The sequence below is a fragment of the Cnephaeus nilssonii genome, assembly GCF_951640355.1.
Source record: "Cnephaeus nilssonii genome assembly, chromosome: 12".
Lineage (NCBI taxonomy): Eukaryota > Metazoa > Chordata > Mammalia > Chiroptera > Vespertilionidae > Cnephaeus > Cnephaeus nilssonii.
The window spans coordinates 73,979,339-73,999,529 of NC_137083.1; the positions used below are offsets into that span (position 1 = coordinate 73,979,339).

General features: G+C 37.1%; 1 protein-coding gene across 4 annotated transcripts in view; it reads right to left on the reverse strand.

Annotated features, from left to right (window-relative positions):
* The window catches only part of MDFIC (MyoD family inhibitor domain containing), an 85,639-nt gene that overhangs the window by 54,814 nt on the left and 10,634 nt on the right, over nt 1-20,191 (reverse strand). For all 4 annotated transcript variants that reach the window (XM_079786678.1, XM_079786675.1, XM_079786677.1 and 1 more), the window contains one exon: nt 10,427-10,549. In XM_079786678.1, the coding sequence (XP_079642804.1) occupies nt 10,427-10,549 (123 nt within the window). The remainder of the gene's footprint in view (nt 1-10,426; nt 10,550-20,191) is intronic.

Here is a 20,191-nt window from a genome sequence, read left to right on the forward strand (position 1 = left end):
ACTTAAATCTGTAGGAATATGGATTTAATTTACATTTCTAATAGTAAATATTCATATTCAGATCTATGAGATTTTTGAAAATTTACTGAATATGAGAGAAGTGCAATAAGAAGGACTGAACTCAAAGAAATTGAAGGAAAATTATAATTACACATGATCACACTGTTCCATGGGTGTGTTATTGTCACGGCTGCTGCCTACATTATTAATCACCTTTGTGATTATGACAGCACCTTCGTAGGCTGAAAGAATATGGAGAATATAACCTGCAAAGCTAGGCCTTTACATAGATGATACATTAATATATTTTTCATAAAGACAGGAATGATGGGCAGCATCCATAGATGAGATGTGTAGTCTTTTAACAATGACATCGGCATGAATCAATTATATGTTACAATTTGAGATGGAGGGAATCTTTTTTTTCCCCCTTAAATTTCCCAGTCCAAGTTCTAAAGAACCATGGAAAATGTATTTAATTAAATAATGTTCCACAGCAGAACCAATTTCTCCACCCACTCTCTTCTCTGGTTCACTTAATGTAATTTAACCCTCTAATATCTAAGGGTTTTAAAAGAGATTTCTCTGACTTTTGTGTGTCTTGCTGTAGAACTCAGGGATCTGGGGAGAATCCAGCTGCTAGTGGAGCATGGATTTATCACCAAGTCCTGAAGGACTCCTTGAAAGAAACACTGGACAGGTAGCAGTATTGACTCCCAGCTGTGCCATGGCAAAGGGATAATGGAGCTTCTGAGAGGAGGGCAGGGGGGCTTCCACCAATGCTCCTCATTCGGATGCACCCCCTCGCCCTCCCGACTGAGCCTATGGAGCTAGCAGTCTCACCCCTTCTGTGGCTGCACAAAAGTAGAAACCACTCCCTTCAAGAATTTGCCGCATCGCCGATGCTCCATATAGCTACACAAACTACGCATGCTTCTGACTACAAATCAACTGATTTGCCAAGCCCAGAAAGAACTCCTTCATTCCTGAACTTCGGGAACTTACTGAAAACAATTATAAGATGTGTGCAAGGTATTCTGAATCCTTAACTCCCTCACTGGCTCCATGGGCACAAGCCCTGTGTTTGTGCTTAGAAAAGCTTGCACTCCACTTAATGTTCCGCTCTTGCCATCTTAAAATTTATAATTTTTAACGAGGGGCCCTGCATTCTCATTGTGCACTGTTCTCCACCTCCAAAATTATGCAGAACCTGAAGGAAATGAAATCTCCTGGCTTATCTGTGACCTGAAACGTTTCCCACAAGTGACAGGGTTCAGATGAGGCTTTGAGAAGTTGGGCCTCATTCTAGTAGTTTTTGCTATCTAGGAGAATTTTCTTTTAAAAATATTATTGCTTTTAATATAATAAGACAATTCACCTTGTGAGCAAAAAAATAGACAACAAAACAGAAGAAAATATACAGAATAATAATTGAACGTCTTCTTCACCAATAAGTACCCAATTTTACATAACTCCCTAGAGGTAACTATTGTGAAGAGACATACATCATCCATTAAGAAAAGCACAAAGACAGACAAACACACACACACACATACACACACACACACACACACTGAGATATATCTTTTCTAAAAATCCCAATCTTGTATGGCTACTGAACTAAGTTGTGAAGACCCTTTAGAATGTTATAATAAAGAAAACCAAAGGCTTCAAACAATATGTATTATCATTCGTTCTTTACAGGGTCCTCAGCTCTAGAGAAGATCAAATTATTATTCCATTCATCTACAACAGGTGAATAATCTTAGGGCAAAGCAACAAAGAACTGGTTGGCTTCTAAACCATTATGGTTTAATGAGGAATCCAAGAGATTCACACACACACACACACACACACCATAGATAAAGCCCCAGATTTACCTGTTTTGGGTCATGTTGATTAGGCAAAAGATCTAGATTTTTATTTCCGCACCTGCTAAATATGGTAATTTTTATGAAGCCTCCAAAACCTCTTCCGAATCTAGCACTCTGGGTGTAGGAGAGGTTATTTCAGTCACCCAACCTCATGTCCATACCTTGGTTTAGTCCTTACCTGGGCTTGTTCCACCTCAGAAATCTTAAATTCATATTTCTAATCACCACACTCCATTTTCTCTTTCCACTTATCCCATTCCCTTACTGTAGCTATACCCTTTTTGTTTCTTAAAGTACAGCAATCTTTAGGGACTGTTACCCCCTCTGGTTTTCTTCTTTCTTGTAATACCCTACTTGTGTCTACTTCCTTCCCTACCCATCCGACTTCTACCACCTCTCACAGCAAACTCCCTTTGAACAATGTCCTTAAATACTTGGCCCCATTGTCCTTTTATCACAACTACCACTTGTCCAAACAAAATCTTGGCCTCCTATTCAGCAACTGCTATTCCCATAACCCCTATGTCTTACTGAATTGTACCCCTACTTCTTGCAATCCTACCTGCCATTACCTCAGTCCAAGACAGCTTCCTTTCTCAACTGAATTAATGGAAGTCTCCCAGCTGGCAGACCTGCTTTCAGTTCTTCCCATTCTTGTTTTCTAACAATTGCAAGAGCAATCACCCCAAATATAGCCAAACTGCAGTATTAGTTTGATTAAGTTGCTAATCCTTCACCATTTTCCATCTTCCTTTAACCCATTCTTTCCCTCCCATCTCTCTCCATACCTCGTCTAACATTTTACATTCCAGCTTACACAAAACTTCTCCAATTCTCCTCCAACGGGCCAGTTTTTCTCTTATCTCTAAACTATAGGTGTGTTGTCCTTTTCGCTTAACACACTCTGCCCCCCACCCCATGCTGTGCTTGGATTGGCTAACTCCTTTAGGTATCATCATAGACATCTCTTCCTCCAGAAAGCGCTCTGTGACCCCTCCTTCATACAAGGATATGTGCTTCTCAAATGGGAACATACAGTAGCCTACAGTTCCCATCATAGCACTCACTGCCACTTCAAGGTGAACTGCCTGTCTCTTCCACCAGACTGAATGCAGAGACCACGCCTTAATGTTCATCACTGTGTCCCCACCATAACACTGTGCAAGCACACTGTAAGTACTCCCTCTTAAGGCAACTGATTTTTTATTCAGTTTTCAAAGTTATATTTCGACTGCTAATCCTGAAACTTCAGTATAACAACATATTCTCCAAAAAATAATTTATGTGCAAATTCACACACTGTTCAGATCCAGGAAGTTTGAGGTTTGAGAACTAAAATTATCTAGACCGCAGCATTTATGGTCGTGATCACTGAATGTAATTTATTTTCTCTGTGGTTAGCAGATTCAGAGTGATCTCAAAACTAATTCCCAGGCCTCAGCTATTCCCTGAGGCTCGAAGAACTCCCAAATGGGAAAGGTATAAATCTGGTTTCCTCACAGAGCTTTCATCCACTTGTACTTCAATACCATCTCTTCTCCCCCAAAAAGGATCGAACAATTTTAGAAGTATCAGGAAGATTCTGAAAATCTTTGACGAAGTGTAGAAAAATATAGATTGGAAATTGAATGAGCCATGGTTCATGATAAGAGTGAATGGTAAAGTAATAAATTAGAATAATAACATTAAAAGTAATAATAAGAACAACAGTAACAGCATACATTGTACTTTATAGTATACAAAGCATTTAAAAACCAAATTAGAAAGGCAGAGTAAGATATGAAAAGGAAGAAGGGAGAGAAGTAAGGAGAGTGGGATGATGGGATGTAGGGGGTAAGCAGGGAATGGTGAGATGAAGAAGAGATGGAACTAAAGTACTCTCAAACATTTTTCTTACATGTAGGAAAGAAAAACAAAGATTAAGAGTTCAAAAAAGGGCCTCGATAAAGTGTCATTCCTACCCACTTCTGTAGACAATGAATGTCATCCAGCGCACTGCTAACAGTTCCCTGAGAACTCTTCAGAATAGCCTGACCAGTGAATAGCAGTCAAACTAAGGGCTTGATTGCTTTAATTTCATTAGGTCATCTATAAATACTGAAATGGCATGAATAAACCATATGTGGCTTGGGAGTAAGAAGAGGGGTAGAAGGAATAAAAAGAAAAATGTAGTGATTTAGAATCTTTGTCATAGGACCTTAAAGTCTGAAATAATGGAAGCAACATGTAAAACACATCTCTTTCCTCCCCTCATTAATTCAATACACTTCAGTCATCATTTATTAATCATAAATCATGTAGTATCCACTGTGCTATTTGTTGTGGACATAAATATCTATCAAGGGTCTCAGAAAGGCCTGGTCTATGTACCTAGCATGTCTAGATATATAACCCAATGGAATGATGAAGGAAATTATATATATTTATGTGTACACACACACAGAACCTTAAAACTGATATTTGAGTCCAAGAACAATAATAGCAAAAATGGATAAATTCATGAGTATTTGCTCACTTAGCTCTGTACTAATAAAGTGCACAATATGCATTTTCTTGTATAATCCTCAAAAATCACAATGGGGCATAAAGTAATGGTACCATTCATCTTAAAATGAGGAAGTAGAGTTCAAAGACATTAGACAACTTGCCCAATACGTATAGTCATAAGACATCCAGGTTCTGAGTCCTGGCAATTAGTTTCCATTGGTCTCCAGGACCCTGAATTTAAGATGTTAAAAAAAAAAAAAAGATGGTCAATAGTTCTCTCCAGCTTCTTGGGCAGAACCCAGATTGACATGGAAAATACACTCTGAGAAAGAAGTATGTCAGGAAACTTGAGCTCCATTCTAGAACATAGCCTAATGGTTGTCTTTGACCAATAAGATAAATACAGGAAGCTATCAAAAATGGTTTATGATTAACCATGAGTTGGATTTAGGAATAATTGATGGTTAAAGATTGCTCTCGCCAGGCCGGTGTGCTCAATGGTTGAGCATCAACCCATGAACCAGGAGGTCAGGGTTTAATTCCTTGTCAGACATATGCCAAGGTTGTGGGTTCAATCCCCAGTAGGGGCTATGCAGGAGGCAGCCAATCAATGATTCTCTCTCATTATTGATATTCCTATTTCTCTCTCCCTCTCCTTTCCTCTCTCAAATCAATAAAAATATATATATTTTTAAAGAATCCTCTTTAACAGCAACCGTCAACTAATCTGCACCACAGCCACTTAACTGTTTGGTCAGAATACTGAAAAACAATTTTTTTCTGAGAGACAAAAGAAGAAGGGAAATACACTGAGGTGAAAGTAACATGACTTATTCCCAAGATGGGCTCCTAAAATGAATGAGCATGAAGTATTAGAGAAAGCATCTTAGATAACCTAGGAAATGTCACACAAAAACTACGTATCCCGGTCTTACTGGGTGTTACGTACCTGGTGGGGCTTGTTTAAGGTCTCTTTTACATAAATTTAATTCTAAAGAAAACCAAGTAATACTTAATCTAATGTTCATTCAAACATGAGAGCCACTGAAAAATTTAATCCCAACCTCTTGGTATTCTTTCCTTACCTTCAAAGTAAGAAATGTCCTAACTGTATGGATTGCACGCTTGAGGATTTGCCTTTCTTTCAATATTTTACATAGAGGAGGTATTCCCCAAAGTGATGAAACAGTATTCACTAAGGAGTGATCAGTGGCAAGTTGGCAAAGGCTAGGAAAAGAAATAATAGTATTTCTAACAACGGAGCCCGTTGATGTTGAGAAGATGCCAAGAGAAAGGTTTCAAGCAGCAGGACGAGTGATAAGCATGATGCATAAAAAGGAGGCAAGTGTGAATTAGAGAAAGAGGGCTTGCATTCTACTACCAATTAAGTGCTTACTATTATGAGAGCTAAAAACTCCTCAAAATGAATAAATGGGTTAAATAGAATGGGGATTACCATTTAAATAGAACATTCTAACTTTGCTTCAGATCTTGGGAATTCTACAAAATCACAAAGGAGAAAATTAGGTGAGCAAAATAGTTTAATTTAAATTTATTTCAGAAGAGAAGCTCAAGAAAATTTCTGCAGTTAAGTAATGACATTTTGAATTAGGAGACATTTTTATAAAAGCAATGTCCAAGGATAAAGTTAAATAGTAAGAAATTTCAAAAAGACCTAGAAAAATCTGAGCTAGAGACCTGAGGCACTTTAGAAAGAGGAACAAAGAAAATGCAAGCTCTCTCTCTATATATAGGAAATAATTAGAAAAGTAGAATTTGACCTATATTAAAGGAAAATATTACACATGCTTATGAGTAAAGCATAGGAACACACACACACACACACACACACACACACACACACACATTCCTTCCTACCTTAGAAGTCCCCCTAAAATCTTAGATCATAATGCTACTTTTGTTCCTTTACTAGTCTAATTGAAAAACGAATTGTTGCATATTGCCTGTTATCAGTTTATTCATATTGTGGGTTAAATAGAAAAATTAATATTAATTGAGGGTGCCATTTTTCTGCAACATTTATTTAACTAAGTCAGAGGCACAGTGATGATTAAAACAAGGCATAGTTCCAAATTATGTACCGTGTCATATATGCTAATATGACAAGAAAAGCCAAAGTCTTAACTAGTGTTCCCATTGAAAGATGCCTTTATGAACCCCAAAATGTAATCCCCGTTCCAGAAGTTAAATTAGACAGCAAAATATTTCCTCAGAATATGAAAGCCTTGTATACTGTAAAAAGAATAAAAGTTCACAATGAAAAATAAAATCTTTCTAATTATAATTTCCAATTATAAAGTCTTCTTACAAAACTTCAATTTAGTTGTTATTTATTTACTGATCTAATTTAGGTGTTTTGTGTGTTTGCTTTTTTAACAAACTTGAGTGGTTAGGATTATCTTTTTAATTTAAATTTCATAAGAAAGAGAATCACAATGCACATTCCCTGACCAGATTGTATGCGTGGCCTATTTATTCGAAATGTTTGATTCCACATGGATTTCCTCTCTTTTATTTATAGCTTCCAGAAAGAATTCTAATAAATTAGCAACTCAAGGGCAACCAATTAGGGCTCCAGGCCCTGAGAGCACAGTACCTCCGGCCTGCCACCTGCAATGTTTTCTAGAAGGACCAGGGAAGGCAGACAAAGCCTGAACTTCTGTGTGGAGCAGGAACCAAGTATGAGCCACAAGTGGGTGGTCAGTGAGGTCAGGATTAAAGTTCACAGAATAATTTGGAAATTATTCTCAGCTTGGATCTCCTTTATGAGGCCTGAGAATACACCCTTTAATTAGAATACAATTTCCAAAGCAGCCACTCCCTTGACTTTCCAGAGCTCAGTTATTCTCAGAAAAGTAAAAACAGCCTCATCATACTGACAGCTAACAGTCCCCTATAAATTATGCCTTAAATGTCCAACAAAGCAGGCAGCAGGCAGCCGGGACAAGGAGATGTTAGCTGTCAGCCCTCACTAACCACGCTCAAGAATAGGTAGAGAAAAAGAAGTCGTATTAAACAGAGCCACTCTCCTTCACTTCTTGCTTATGCAGCTGAGTTGTCCCATGGAAGCTTGGAAAAAGAGTGGGTTGTACATCTGAAAATGTTCCCACACCCCAGCTTGGCCTCATTTTTCTGCTGATCCCTCCATCCAGCTAACCTCACGCTGCAGTGGGAACACTGAAATCAGTTCCATGAGAGCCAGCTGTCTGCCTCTTCCATGGTGCTCGGGGCTCCACACAGGACTCCTGGAACGGGAGCCGGTCTGATCCTGACTCACCACAGATGTTGCCCTCCTCCCCCACGCAGCTCTGAGCCAGGGCCTTCTTTCCAGGGCCTATTGTTATTACGAAAGATTTAGTGGGCCCGCAAAATGTGCCAGATGTTGAACCAAGAGGAAAACACACATCTCCCTAACTGCAGGGTTAAGAGAGACAAACACTAAATTACATGGAGAGGGCCAAATACTGGGAAAGGCTAAAGAAGGAAATGCAGGCAGCTTTGTAGAGCTTCATATTAAGGAGCTGGAATAGCAGAAGCTATCACAATATCAAACTTTCAAATGCTCTCCATACTTGAGTCTGGTTTAAAGATGGCATAAATGTTCCATTTTGGCAAATCCAGATATGCAGATACCAAATCCTTCCTGTAGACCCAATAAAATCGCCTTTGTCAGGAAAAGTGTGACCAGGAAAATAACAAAAAGATAGGTTGTTTTTAAATTTGTTAACAGAATTCAGAGTCCAATGTCACCCGCAAATAAATTTAGAAATTATTGCCAGTTTATGTTTCAGGAAGGAGCGGCATTACTGTCATTGGCCATTATCTTTTGAATATCCATTCATCTGTCAGTTTTCCCAGCAGCCCTCTCAGATGGGGCAATACATCTCAATCTCTCTCTCTCTCTCTCTCTCTCTCTCTCACTCTCTCTCTCTCTCTCTCTCTCTCTCTCTCTCTCTCTCTCTCTGCCTTCCTTCAATGCATATTAGTAGGAAACTACACAATTGTCCCCAAATGCTCCAGTGTCCCATGGTACAGGCTTCGTCATTTCAATAAAAAAAGTAAAAAGAAAAAAATCTATTTCATGAAATTTACAATGTTTTATCACTGTACACTTACTCAATTTTGACAATAAGAGTACTTCTTTTAAATCCATTCCATTTATGGTATGAATTTCTGTTACTATAAGTTTTATCAAATAGCACAAAAATTTTTAACACATTAAATATGACTCTCCAAATCCTTATGCAATAGTGGTTGTATTTAGGTTTTTGTCTTAAGAGTTCTTATTCACGTTTTTTGTGGGTTTTTTTATGTGGGTCTTGGGAAGGGAGAGTAGGGAATTAAATCAATTAAATGAAACACACACACTTAAAATTCTGTGACTATGAAATAAAATGAGAAAACAATCATGCTCCCCAAGGTAGAGATAAAATTGTTTCTGAGACCTCTTCTAGCTCTCACTAACTCTCTGGTTGTTAGGAAATCATAGATAAAATATGATTTTGTCAATATCTTAAAAAACTATGTTTCATAACAGCAGAGTCAACATTTAAATGGAAGACAATCAATATAAATGTTTTGGGAATAAACGCTTACTTGAAATAATGTTTATTTGATTCTTTGGAAAAAGCTATATAAATTTTGCTCGTCACTAATTTTTTGTTGTTGTTGTTTTTAATCCTCACCGGAGGATATTTTTTCCACTGATTTTTGGAAAGAGTGGAAGGGAGGGGGAGAGACACACACAGAGAGAGAAACATCGATGTGAGAGTGAGACATATCAACTGGTTACTCCCGAATGCTCCACAGTCTGCGGGCCAACACTCTCTCCATGAACAAAACCAGCTAGGGCGCTCCTCACTAATTTCTGAGCCTAATTTCCTTTCCATTCCATTCTCTAAGACAAAAATTTTTTTAAAAGAAAAAGAAAATGTCCTAAAATTAAATTAAAACACATTCACTTTTAGAGTTTTTGTTTGAAATCTTTATATTTCCTTCAATAGTGTTTTTATTGCTACTTTATGTTTTCTACTAAGTTGGTTTTTTCCTGTTTCTGCTTTCTTCAGTTAAGGACAGGTAATGGGCATTCTAGAGAGGAAAAGAAATATTCAAAGATTCAAAGTAAATGTAATATGCAACACAAGAAAGGGTCTATATAATGAGGGTGTCTGAAGTGAAGAATTAAATTTAAAATAATGCTTGATTTCCAGAAAATAATTCTTTTCCTCTGTCCATGCTGGGAATAGAATAGGACATGGCAACGTGGTTACAATGAAAGAGAATTCCAAAATATATATTCCTATGCTCTTCCAGGTGAGGCATAGCAGATCTTTATACTTGTTCACTTACTACAGAGAACAATTCATTACATGGTCAGTTCATCTTGAACCCATCTGAGGGAACTTAGTGACCAGAACCTAAGCCCCAGAGGAGAACCCGACAGGAAATCAGCATTCTGAATAGCACCCAAAAGATACTGCTATTTCGGAACATTCCCAGAATAAAATGAAAATATGCCAAAGCTTTTGTATACATTCTACACAGCAATCTCAGGAAGAGGAAGAGAATTTTTTAAAAAGAAAAAAGTAGGAGGAGGAGTGATAAACATTTTAATTATAAAAAAAAAGTTTGGAATCATTTGACTTACAAGAACAGGGACTAAAATGGCATCACCAAAGTATTACTAATTGTCCTTTAGCTCTGTCTTTATCTTTTTAGCTTCATAGTCACTTAGAATTGTCTGACTTTCACTTAGTCACTGCTCAAATAGGAAATAAGTTTTGTCTAAATCTCTCTAAGAACTGAGTCCAAAATTTACAGCTCAATAAATTCTTCTCTTCTAAAGAAAGGATGAAAACTGAGAGTATTATTTATATCCTAGTTTATAGCCCTATTATTGTAAAATTCTAGTGAAAACACTTTCAGATAAATTCTGAAAATTCTGATTTATAGATTTTCAGCAAAATAATAGGGGACAATTAACTCAGAGCATATTATCACAGTCATATCCCCAAATCACTGCAATTTGCTCTAAAAGTACTTACTTCTGATGAGTTCATCCTCTGAACAATTTCCCCAAATGAACTGGTCTTGCATCTCTCCATGTGTGAAGCAGCTATTCGTAGCATGAGTTATATCTCTCTCGGTATTTTCTTTTTCACATTTATCTGTATAAAAAAATATATATTCATCATCATTAAATGTTGCATATCTTTCTCTACTTTTTTCATTTTATAGATTTTTTTTTTCTAAATGCTTCTGAGTCTGCAAAAATTTAAGAAAATGGGAGCCGTAACTCTACTGACTGTTGCATAATATTGACTCAATAACATTTTTATTGAGCACCTACTACATGCATAGCATTGAAGAAACAGAGATGTCTACAGGAAAAATAATCTGTCAAGATTATTGTAAACAAATCGTCAGAACATGGTAAGTGATCTGCCAGGACAGAGAAACGTGAAAAGGTTATATCAAGGATGAAAATGAGTAAGTCCATAGGGTGGGAACAGTAGAGAAAGCATCAAAGGAGAGGAGAGTCCAATGAGGGGTAGAGATGAAAGTCAGATGGCAGCTGAAGGAGAAGTGAGGAGGTACAGAGTGTCTTCATAGAAACCTGGGAAAGAGTCAAGGACTCTGCTATAAATTCTCAGAGAGGAACGGTGTTTAGGATGAGGAATCTATATGTGGATTTATGGGTCCTCAGGAGGGAACGCCAATAAGTAAGGAAAAGGAACAGCTTATTGGAAACATAACAATGGTCTTCAAAAGATTAGTGGGAATTCTAAAAGTAAAGATGGGAGAAAAGCCATTCCAGGTGGAAAAAGAGCGTGGGCAAACTCCAATAGCAGACTTGGGCCAAGGTTCCAACTCTGGACTGAAGTACTCTAAGAGGGACATTAGGAGAGAAGTTCGTAAAGGTTTGAATAGAGACATAGAATGGATCTTTTTAGGTGAGAAATCTACTACTAGATCTAATTTAAAAGCAAGAAAAGTGAGTAAAAGTAGCCACTGAAGCTTTATGAATTGCCTAATCAGAGTCATACTTTAGGAAGATAAGTAAATTTGTATACACTAGTAGTTCTCAATCCTGACTGCACTCTAACTCCCTTGGGCCGCTTTTTAAAAAACAGATTCTTAGGCCCCATCACCAAAGATTCTATTTCAGTTTAGGGGAGGGTTGCTTAGGTTATTCCACTGCACTTACATCCTTGAAAATCACTGTAGCATGGGAGTAACCGGGAGAACAGAGTAAGGAGGAAAAAGGAGACTTACATATACATAGTAGATATTTAGGCAGTGTGCTAAGCAATGGGGATACAATGAATTAGGAGATGCAACCCAGGCCTTCGTGGAGTTCACAGTCTAGTGGATGAGTTTAGTGTTGGATATTTGAATTTGCAAATCACAAATGAAGTTATAGCTAGAAAGAGTTATTTTCCTAAACTTGATTGCTAAATCCGACCAAATGACTAGGCTCACCAAAAGAGTGGAATATATGAAAAGAAGTGTCTCAAGTGGGGTCTGCCCAATTAGAAAGGATCAAAGAAGGAAGAGAAGCTAGATGATGTCAAGCCCTGGAAGCAAGGAAAGAGATTCAAACAGAAGTTGTTAGTCAACTGTATTAACATTCCCATTGAAAGGAAAAAAAAAAATCTGCACATGTACCATGGGGATTTCACAACAACTGAAAAACTCTGATACAAAACACATTTCAGCACATGGAAATAGAGGAACACCGACTTAGGACTAAATCCAGAGGCTAAGAACTAAAAAAATAAAATAAGGTCTTCAATGCTTAGTATTTTTAGTAAGCAAAACCATATTCAGATGGCAGTAAAATATAAATTAGAAGCATGCTAAACCAATATGTTCTAGATTTATGTAACATTTACTCAGCATTATCATAGAGAAAATGTAATCTTCCTGAGATCTGTTATTTTCAATTAAAATCTTTACTTTTTTAAACAACTCCAGATATCTTTGCACTGCTGCAGTCAACTCAAGGTCTTTCTGAGATTATCAACAGAAAAGGCTTTCATATAAACTCACTTGTACACGTGAAATCTCTCATCAGCAGAGTCCAACATAACTTGCTATCACTGTTATGTAGCTGACTGCCGCCAGGTGTCGTGCTAGTAGGCTTATTCAATTAGTAACTTTAATTGAAGCTGAATGAAATTAATTATATAATTTTGAGTTGTTCAAATATAATTCCATTAAAATTAATTCATGAAACCAGGGCATTATGAAGCATTGCTGACTAAAAGGTATGAATAGGTATGAGTAAAGCCTCTAGACACACTTGACTTAAATTTGAATCATGTCCAATATTCAAGTGCTAAACAGAGAACCTCTCAATTCTCCACTGAGTAAATGAAATTGTCACACAGATTTAGTACTGACCCTCTCCTAAGAGGAAAATAAAGTTCTTAATGCTCTAAATATTTATTAAGAAACAGTTTATCACATGTGTTAATGGTTCTATTTTTCAGTTTCCTTATTTGTGAAACTCTAGAATTAGGTGATCCCAGAATCCTTCTCAAATTTAAAAAAAAAAAAACACTATCATTCTCATTCTCTAGCTTATTATGTTCATGAAATAATAAATGATATGTAATTACTACTAAATCACAATCATCAGTCTATCCAACTTTGCCTCCTTTAAAAACTAAATGTCTTGCCTCAAAATGTCAGGCTTTTACTCTAATCCTCAGCACCCAGCCCAAAGCAAGGCTCAGAAAGGATTCCGTGTATAAAATTTAAATTGGCCACTGCCAATTCTCCACTCTATAAACGAAACTTCTGTGAGCACTTGACTATTCTATGACTTTCTAATGTATGTACGTCACGTCATTTTATGAACCTCTCTTTAATATTTAAGAAATACCTATATTGCAGCCTCATAAATGGTGCACAGTTACATCCAACATTGAAGAAATGTAGGGAGAGAGAACGAGATCTAATAGATAAACACTTGTAAGGTGGGCACCATGATGTCCAGCCACAGAAACAACTTTACTACAACTTCCAATAGGTTAGGTCAGCCACTGCTCATCACAATGACGAAAGAGCAGTTTCTGATAGCAAATCTCTGTGATCACTGTATGCTTGCTGTGTCACAGCTGTATTGCAGAAGCAGAGGCCATGGTCGTCAGGTTTAATCAGCTCCTTTCCGGATTTGTGGACGTTTAAAGTTGCAATTCAATTACCCCAGGGGCCTGAAAGACAAATCCTACAGGCAAGCAAGTGATTTCGATGATGCATGAAATCAGTCTACACCTTTCTACAAGATTTCTATATATACCTCCAACAAGCATTCCTACACAACTTCGCAATTTTCTCTTAAAAGGAAGACTTCATCATCTCAATTAGGCTAGTCTAAGTCAATGGTTCTCTTTGCCTTTTTTTTTTTTTTCCTTTCTTGTAGCACTCTTTAAACATAAAAAAATGCACAGAAGTCTTAATTTGGGTGGTGTGGGGGTACGGGGATGTCATTATCATATATGGCCAGATTAAATGTAGGTTATTTGTTCTAAGTAAGTTCTTCTGCATTAAACAATTAGAGAAAACGTAGAAGAGCCTATCAAATATTGATATACAGTATATAAACCTTGCTTCTTGTCACAGTATTCCAAGTAATCAGAAGATACAATTTTATCTAGTCACTAATTAATAGAGATATAAATCAGTTGTACTAATAGATGAATATATAATACTAGAGGCCTGGTGCATGAAAATCCATGCACTGGAGGGGGTCCCTCAGCCAGGCCTGCCCCCTCTCACAGTCTGGGAGCCCTCAGGGGATGTCCTACTGATGGCTAAGGCCCGCTCCCCATGAGGAGCAGGCCTATGCCACAGTCTGGCCTCCCTCTGCAGGAGGCGACCGGGCCAATCAGGGGAAGGCGCTGCCCCCATCACCCCGCCGCTGCTGCTGCCTCTGGCCTCCCTCTCTGGCCGCTGAGGCTGCCAGCCCTCCTCGGCCCTCGCAGCCGCTGTGGCTTTGTCCGGAAGGACATCCGGAAGACGTCTGGTCTATCCGGTCTAATTGGCATATCACCCTTTTATTAGTATAGATGTTTTAGATACATTAAAATGAAAAGCGAAGACACTTTTAAAATAGCACACTAGACCAAAGTGTACTCTTCTATCACTGGCATTTGCTTCTGAAAGGCTAGCTCCCAGGCATTCTAGTTTGCCCACTCTGAACACAGAAGTGCAGAAGAATCTTTGGGTAAAGAAAAAAAGTTTTGTCCCGGCAACAAATCCTCTAGCTGGGAAAACCAAACACACCTATAAAAACAATCAAGCAACTACAAAACAAAAGATAATGAAAACTGACCTGGGTCATAATTCTGGCTCAAAGACTGACCAGCTGTGTGACTGGGGCTGGGCCTCATTCCCTTAAAGGGGAAATGAGGGCATTGAGCTGGATGCTTACAGAGGCCTTGTTTCGCTCTAAAATTCTGTAAATCTGACTCGGCACAAGATCTAAACAATAGAGCCAAACTTCATATCTACACTGAAGGGCGTTTAGAATGGAGTAGAGGGAATCACTGAAAAGCCTTTGTAAGGCATTGAATTTGAGTTAAAAGTGACACGCATGAATTAAGCAAAAGAATCAAAGAAAAAGAGTTCCAAATGATGAATTTAAATTCAATATGTCCTATTCAGAAATGACTGTCTTACGGGATCGATACTCTTTATTTTTTGCTATTTTTCTTAAGAAGGGCATGAATGGTAAGAAGCAATCTCTTTCCAATCTCGCTTATTCTTGCTGAAGGAGCATGAGAAAGATTCAGGTAAGGAGAATTTCCATTTAGTTGAAAATTCTATAATATATTACCTAGTTGGCATTACCCAAATTTAAAACTTTGAGAATTTCACTTATCTCAGATAGCTGGGGAATAAAATAACTGAAAGGGGATTAACAAGAGAAAAATCTAACTACATTAAAAATAAGTAAATTGGATAGTAATATGTGTAAAATATTATATGTGTCATAGAATAGTTACTCGGCTGGTATGCAGTTGTTAAATAAATACAAATAAAAAATAAAATACTTCCTTTGGTTGAAAGAATACATTAATGAATTTTTGCAATTACAGTATTAACAATTTTCAAAGGACTTTTACATATAATATTTATTTGATCTTCAGAACTATGAATGATATAAAGAAAATGTTAGCTTAATTTTACTGATGAGAATACAAAAGTGGTCTCAGAAATAGATATTCAATTGGAAACAGGATGTTAACATCCAGAATTGGAAAGGATCTTCCAAGTTCAGCTAATTGAATATCCTACCTAGTAGAGAAAGTCCCACTGCAATGCTCAGCCCTTCCCCAAAACTATAAGGAAAGGGAACACATTCTGTTCTTCAGTCAGTTGGTTCATTAGGAACTTATTCTTCATTTGGAACATGCATCTGTTGTCAGGTAATTTGCAACTAGTTGCAGTTCTGCCCACAGTAGGTAGAAACAGTAAACTAAACTTTTCTGTAAGACAACCAATCCAATATATTACCTCAATAGATAAATGTTTTTAAATTGACAGTGAATATGAAATTAGCTTGTCAAAGTTACTAATGAACTTTCAAATATAGTATAAAATTATGTATAGTCCAAGGTTTTCCAAAAAGTAAGGACAATATAGTCGTTTGAAAGTCCAGTTATCTGAATCCTTCCTGATAATAACAAGACTCTCATTTGGTTCTCTTGGACAGAAATACTATCCCTAAATTGTACTTTGCACTGGAGAAGTGGTTAAGAGCACAGCATCTTGAAATTATGGTGTGGTCCACCACTAGAGATATGGATCCTGGGAAAGTTCATCTTTGTCAGATTCTTCATCTGTACAATGGGAATAACAAGAATTACCTACATCATAAGGTGGGTGTGGAAATAAATGGAACCATGCCTGGAAAGAAGAGTGTCTGGTATGTAATAAAGGCTTGGTTTACACTTGCTATGACTAAGTGTTATTGCAATAAGCACCTTTTTAAATCCTACTATAAATTTATCCGTGAGAGGCAGTTGAGGGCAGTATCTATTCCATAATCCCTAAGTAAAAAACCATAGCTGTTTCCAGACTGAATACAAGGGAAACAACTGCTTCCTCCAAGAAGCTGCATATTATTTTTTTCCTTATGGACAATGAAAACCATATTAAAGAAAACACTTCATTCTGATTCAACTTTACAGACAAAATTGAATAAGTGGTTTTGACCCTACAGTCTAAGTTTGTACATTTTTATTTTCCCTCAATTTCAATCTCCTAGGCTACCTATATTTTCATTTTCCTGTTTTAATCTTTTTTTTTACTAGTAAATGTAGTCTTATAAGCCACCTCAAATATTTTACTAAACTAGGCAAAGGAATGTGTAAATGCAAAAACTGGTCATCAAATACATTTTCTATAGTTATCCTTACTTTATATGCTTACTTCATGAAAGACTAATATAAATGACAGCACTTAGCAGCTATCCTTATAAAATCTTATAAAACCTCATGACAGCACTTAGCAGCTATCCTTATAAAATCTTATAAAATATAATCAGTGTAAAATACCTTTATTTCTTATAGAAAGGACTATACACAGCTTTCTTTGTGTTTACATTTTGGGCCTTTTGCATGTTAGATCTCATCTACTTCAATTAAATATTTGATGATAACTTAGGACAGACTAATTTGTTATCTATATAATATGTATATTCTTGTTATGTAATATATATTCATATCTCTTTTATCTGTAAACAAAGTTGCTTTAAGCAATTTCATTTTTACTCTTCCATTCAAATACCATCATTATTTCAGATGATCTATGTGTATTCTGGTTTATGAAATCTCAAGCAATCTGAAACCAAAATATCTGGGAAACGTTTTTTAAAAACTCTGGGCCTGTATTTCCCAGAGGCTCAGAACAATGTGGAAATCTACAAATGCTTCCCAAATGTAACCTTTAAAAAGCCAAAGATAAGGCAGCATTCAGGAAGACCTGAGGCTCTGGAATTTTACCTCTTCACTGATCAAAAAATAAATAAAAAGTTCCTCAAGCCAAATGACCTTTAAGAAAACCTACCTGCTTTGTCTAATGTTCTAGAAAAGATTAAAATCTCATTGTCCAAAAAACATGTTGAGTTAAAGCAGTTTTAACAGCTGAATAAGCATATGCATAAAGTTTCATAATTTTATAAATATAAAAAGGCTATTCTATCACGGACATACTGTAAATGTTTGTAAATGAATTAAATGCTTAGATCAATGTAATTAATCAAGTAATTGTTATTACCAATATTTTGAAAAATAAGACAGCAGAATCTAAAATGCATTCCTTCAAAGAGCTTCATATGCTTTTAAAAGCTGATAGAGCCCTGGCCAGTGTGGTTCAGTTGGCTGGAGCATTGTCCTGTACACGAATACCAAAAGGTCATAGGTTTGATTCCTGGTCAGGAAATCCAGGTTCAACCCACCCTATATCGAGTACGTACTGGAGGCAACCAATCAATGTTTCTCTTTCACATCCATGTCTCTCTCTTCCTCTCTCCCTCTAAAATCAATAAAAACATATCCTCAGGTGAGAATTTAAAAAAATAAATGAATAAATAAAAGATATGGTGTGTTTAGATCCAAAAGAATTAAAAAAAATGACTTGGATTCAACTAGTTTAAAGGTTGCGAGTGGGTAAAGAGGAGTGGGTCATATATACAGCAAAGTGAAAAACAATTACAAAATTACATGCATAGGCAATTGAATATGAATATGAATATGATAGGTACAAACTGCAGTATTTGTTTAAGTAATATCTCAATAAACAAGAGCTCTAAATAAATGGGGGGAGGGGGGAATTAGGCACTTTCCACTTCAAAAAAGGTGGGAAGGCTAAATGACCGCAGGCTGATATGAGGACCAAGACACATTATGTCAGTCATCTTAATCCCCTGCACCTTTTACATCTAAATCTGAAGTTCCTTATCTTAAAAGTATTTTTTCAGGGTGACTGACCCTGAGGTATATTAAACCCCTGCCTTCTCAATTACAGGTTCAGTTTTGCTCTGTCTACCAAGTATACGCATGCTAAAACCAAACACAGACTCATGGAATTTGCAGTTTGATGGGCTCATAAAGTTCTCTGATAACACGAATTCAGATAAAAACATTCAACATCCAACATCCCCAAGAATAAGCCAAGGAGAGTAGTGATAAGTTCTTCCAGGAAAAGGAAACCAGCCTCAGCAGGCAGTTTATTCCAGTTTGGGAATACTTAATTTTTTAAAGACTTTCTTCGCAATCATCTAAAATCTACTTCCCTATAGTTTTCGCTGATTCACCATATTTTGCTCTTTGCAATTCAAAGTAAAGTCTAATCTCCCCTCTGTGTGACAGTCTCACATTAGAAAAGATCTCCTGTTTTTGTCTTTATCTTCTCTTTGTTAAATACCCTCAATTAGATCAATGGTTTTTCAGAGCCTTCTCATTCTATTCACTCTTAGGGGCCTGACAGTCCTATCACTCTTGTCTAGAGAGCTATCATGAGAGTCTCCTTAAAGCCTGCTGAAATCCAGCTGCCATATCTATGGCAGGTCCCTTACTTTGCAGTCAATGAGCTCTATTACTGAAAGAAAACTGAGAACTCGGCCATCTTCCCCTTTTTAAAATGACACCACACATTCTTCTTTAGCTCACTGTTTTAAGTGCCGCAATTTTTAAAACTTTTGTTACCTCTCAGTTAACAAGTGATTTTACCAAGAACACTTTCTTTTTCCCTCTGGTTAATAAGAATGAAGGACAAAGGAAATCAAAAGTGAACGAAAGGGGGTTCACCTCTAAAGGCATTTCAAAGGTGCAATTTGAATCTTATCACACATAAGGTAACAATAAGAGAATTAGAAGCATATTGAAATGTATTTCTTAGACTTCAGAATTACGACTATGGATCAGAAGCCAGGGGCTGTGCCGTTACCGGTAATTTTTCTAAGGTCCAAACCTGGAAGCCCCTCATTAACTCGCTAACTCAGCATCTTGCCTTCTGGGCCATCCCTCTGGGACGCTGTCTTCTCTGGTTCAGTAATCTGGTTCCGTTGCTTCCAAGAGAACAACTTGTAGATCCAGGACCCTAGCCCTGATTCCTGTCCTGACCTAAAGATTTAACGTTTTAACTCTACATGAATGTATCTTTAGCAAATCAAAATCAACATTTCCTAAATTTCATCTCCACTTCTCTTAAGTCTCTGCCCGTTTCTCCAACTGTGGTCCATATCTTGGTCTACCTTAGTCAATGGTATTCACAGAATCATTTTTAAGTCTATTTTCCCCTTATTTCCCCTGCTCTAACATAATCAAGTACGACATCCTGCTAGTTACAACTTCTTGATTTTTCTCAAATCTGTACTTCCTTTTCTATACCCACTAACAGTGTTTCAATCCTGTTCTTCTCCAACCACAAACACTCTCCTGACACAAAGCATGAGTACATTACTCTTTAGCGCAAGTATTTTGCATATTGTTGAAAAACCAATATAGTTTATTTTGACATTCTACATGTTAATGTGGCAACTCCTATACCTTTTACATACTCCCTAATTTCATCTTACAGTTCAGAGAGAGATAAATAGTACAAACCCTCAGAAAACCCTACTAAAATCCTGCAAGTTTCTTGGGTGATAGAAGAAATAAGAACAGCGAAGGTCTGTGTTCATGGAGACCCAAAAGATCAAGGGCTGGCCCCCCACCAAAAAACAGAAGGGCTACATCTTGGAATAGAAAAAGTGATTACAGGAAGCTGGTTCCTTGGCACTGGGCCACCTACCT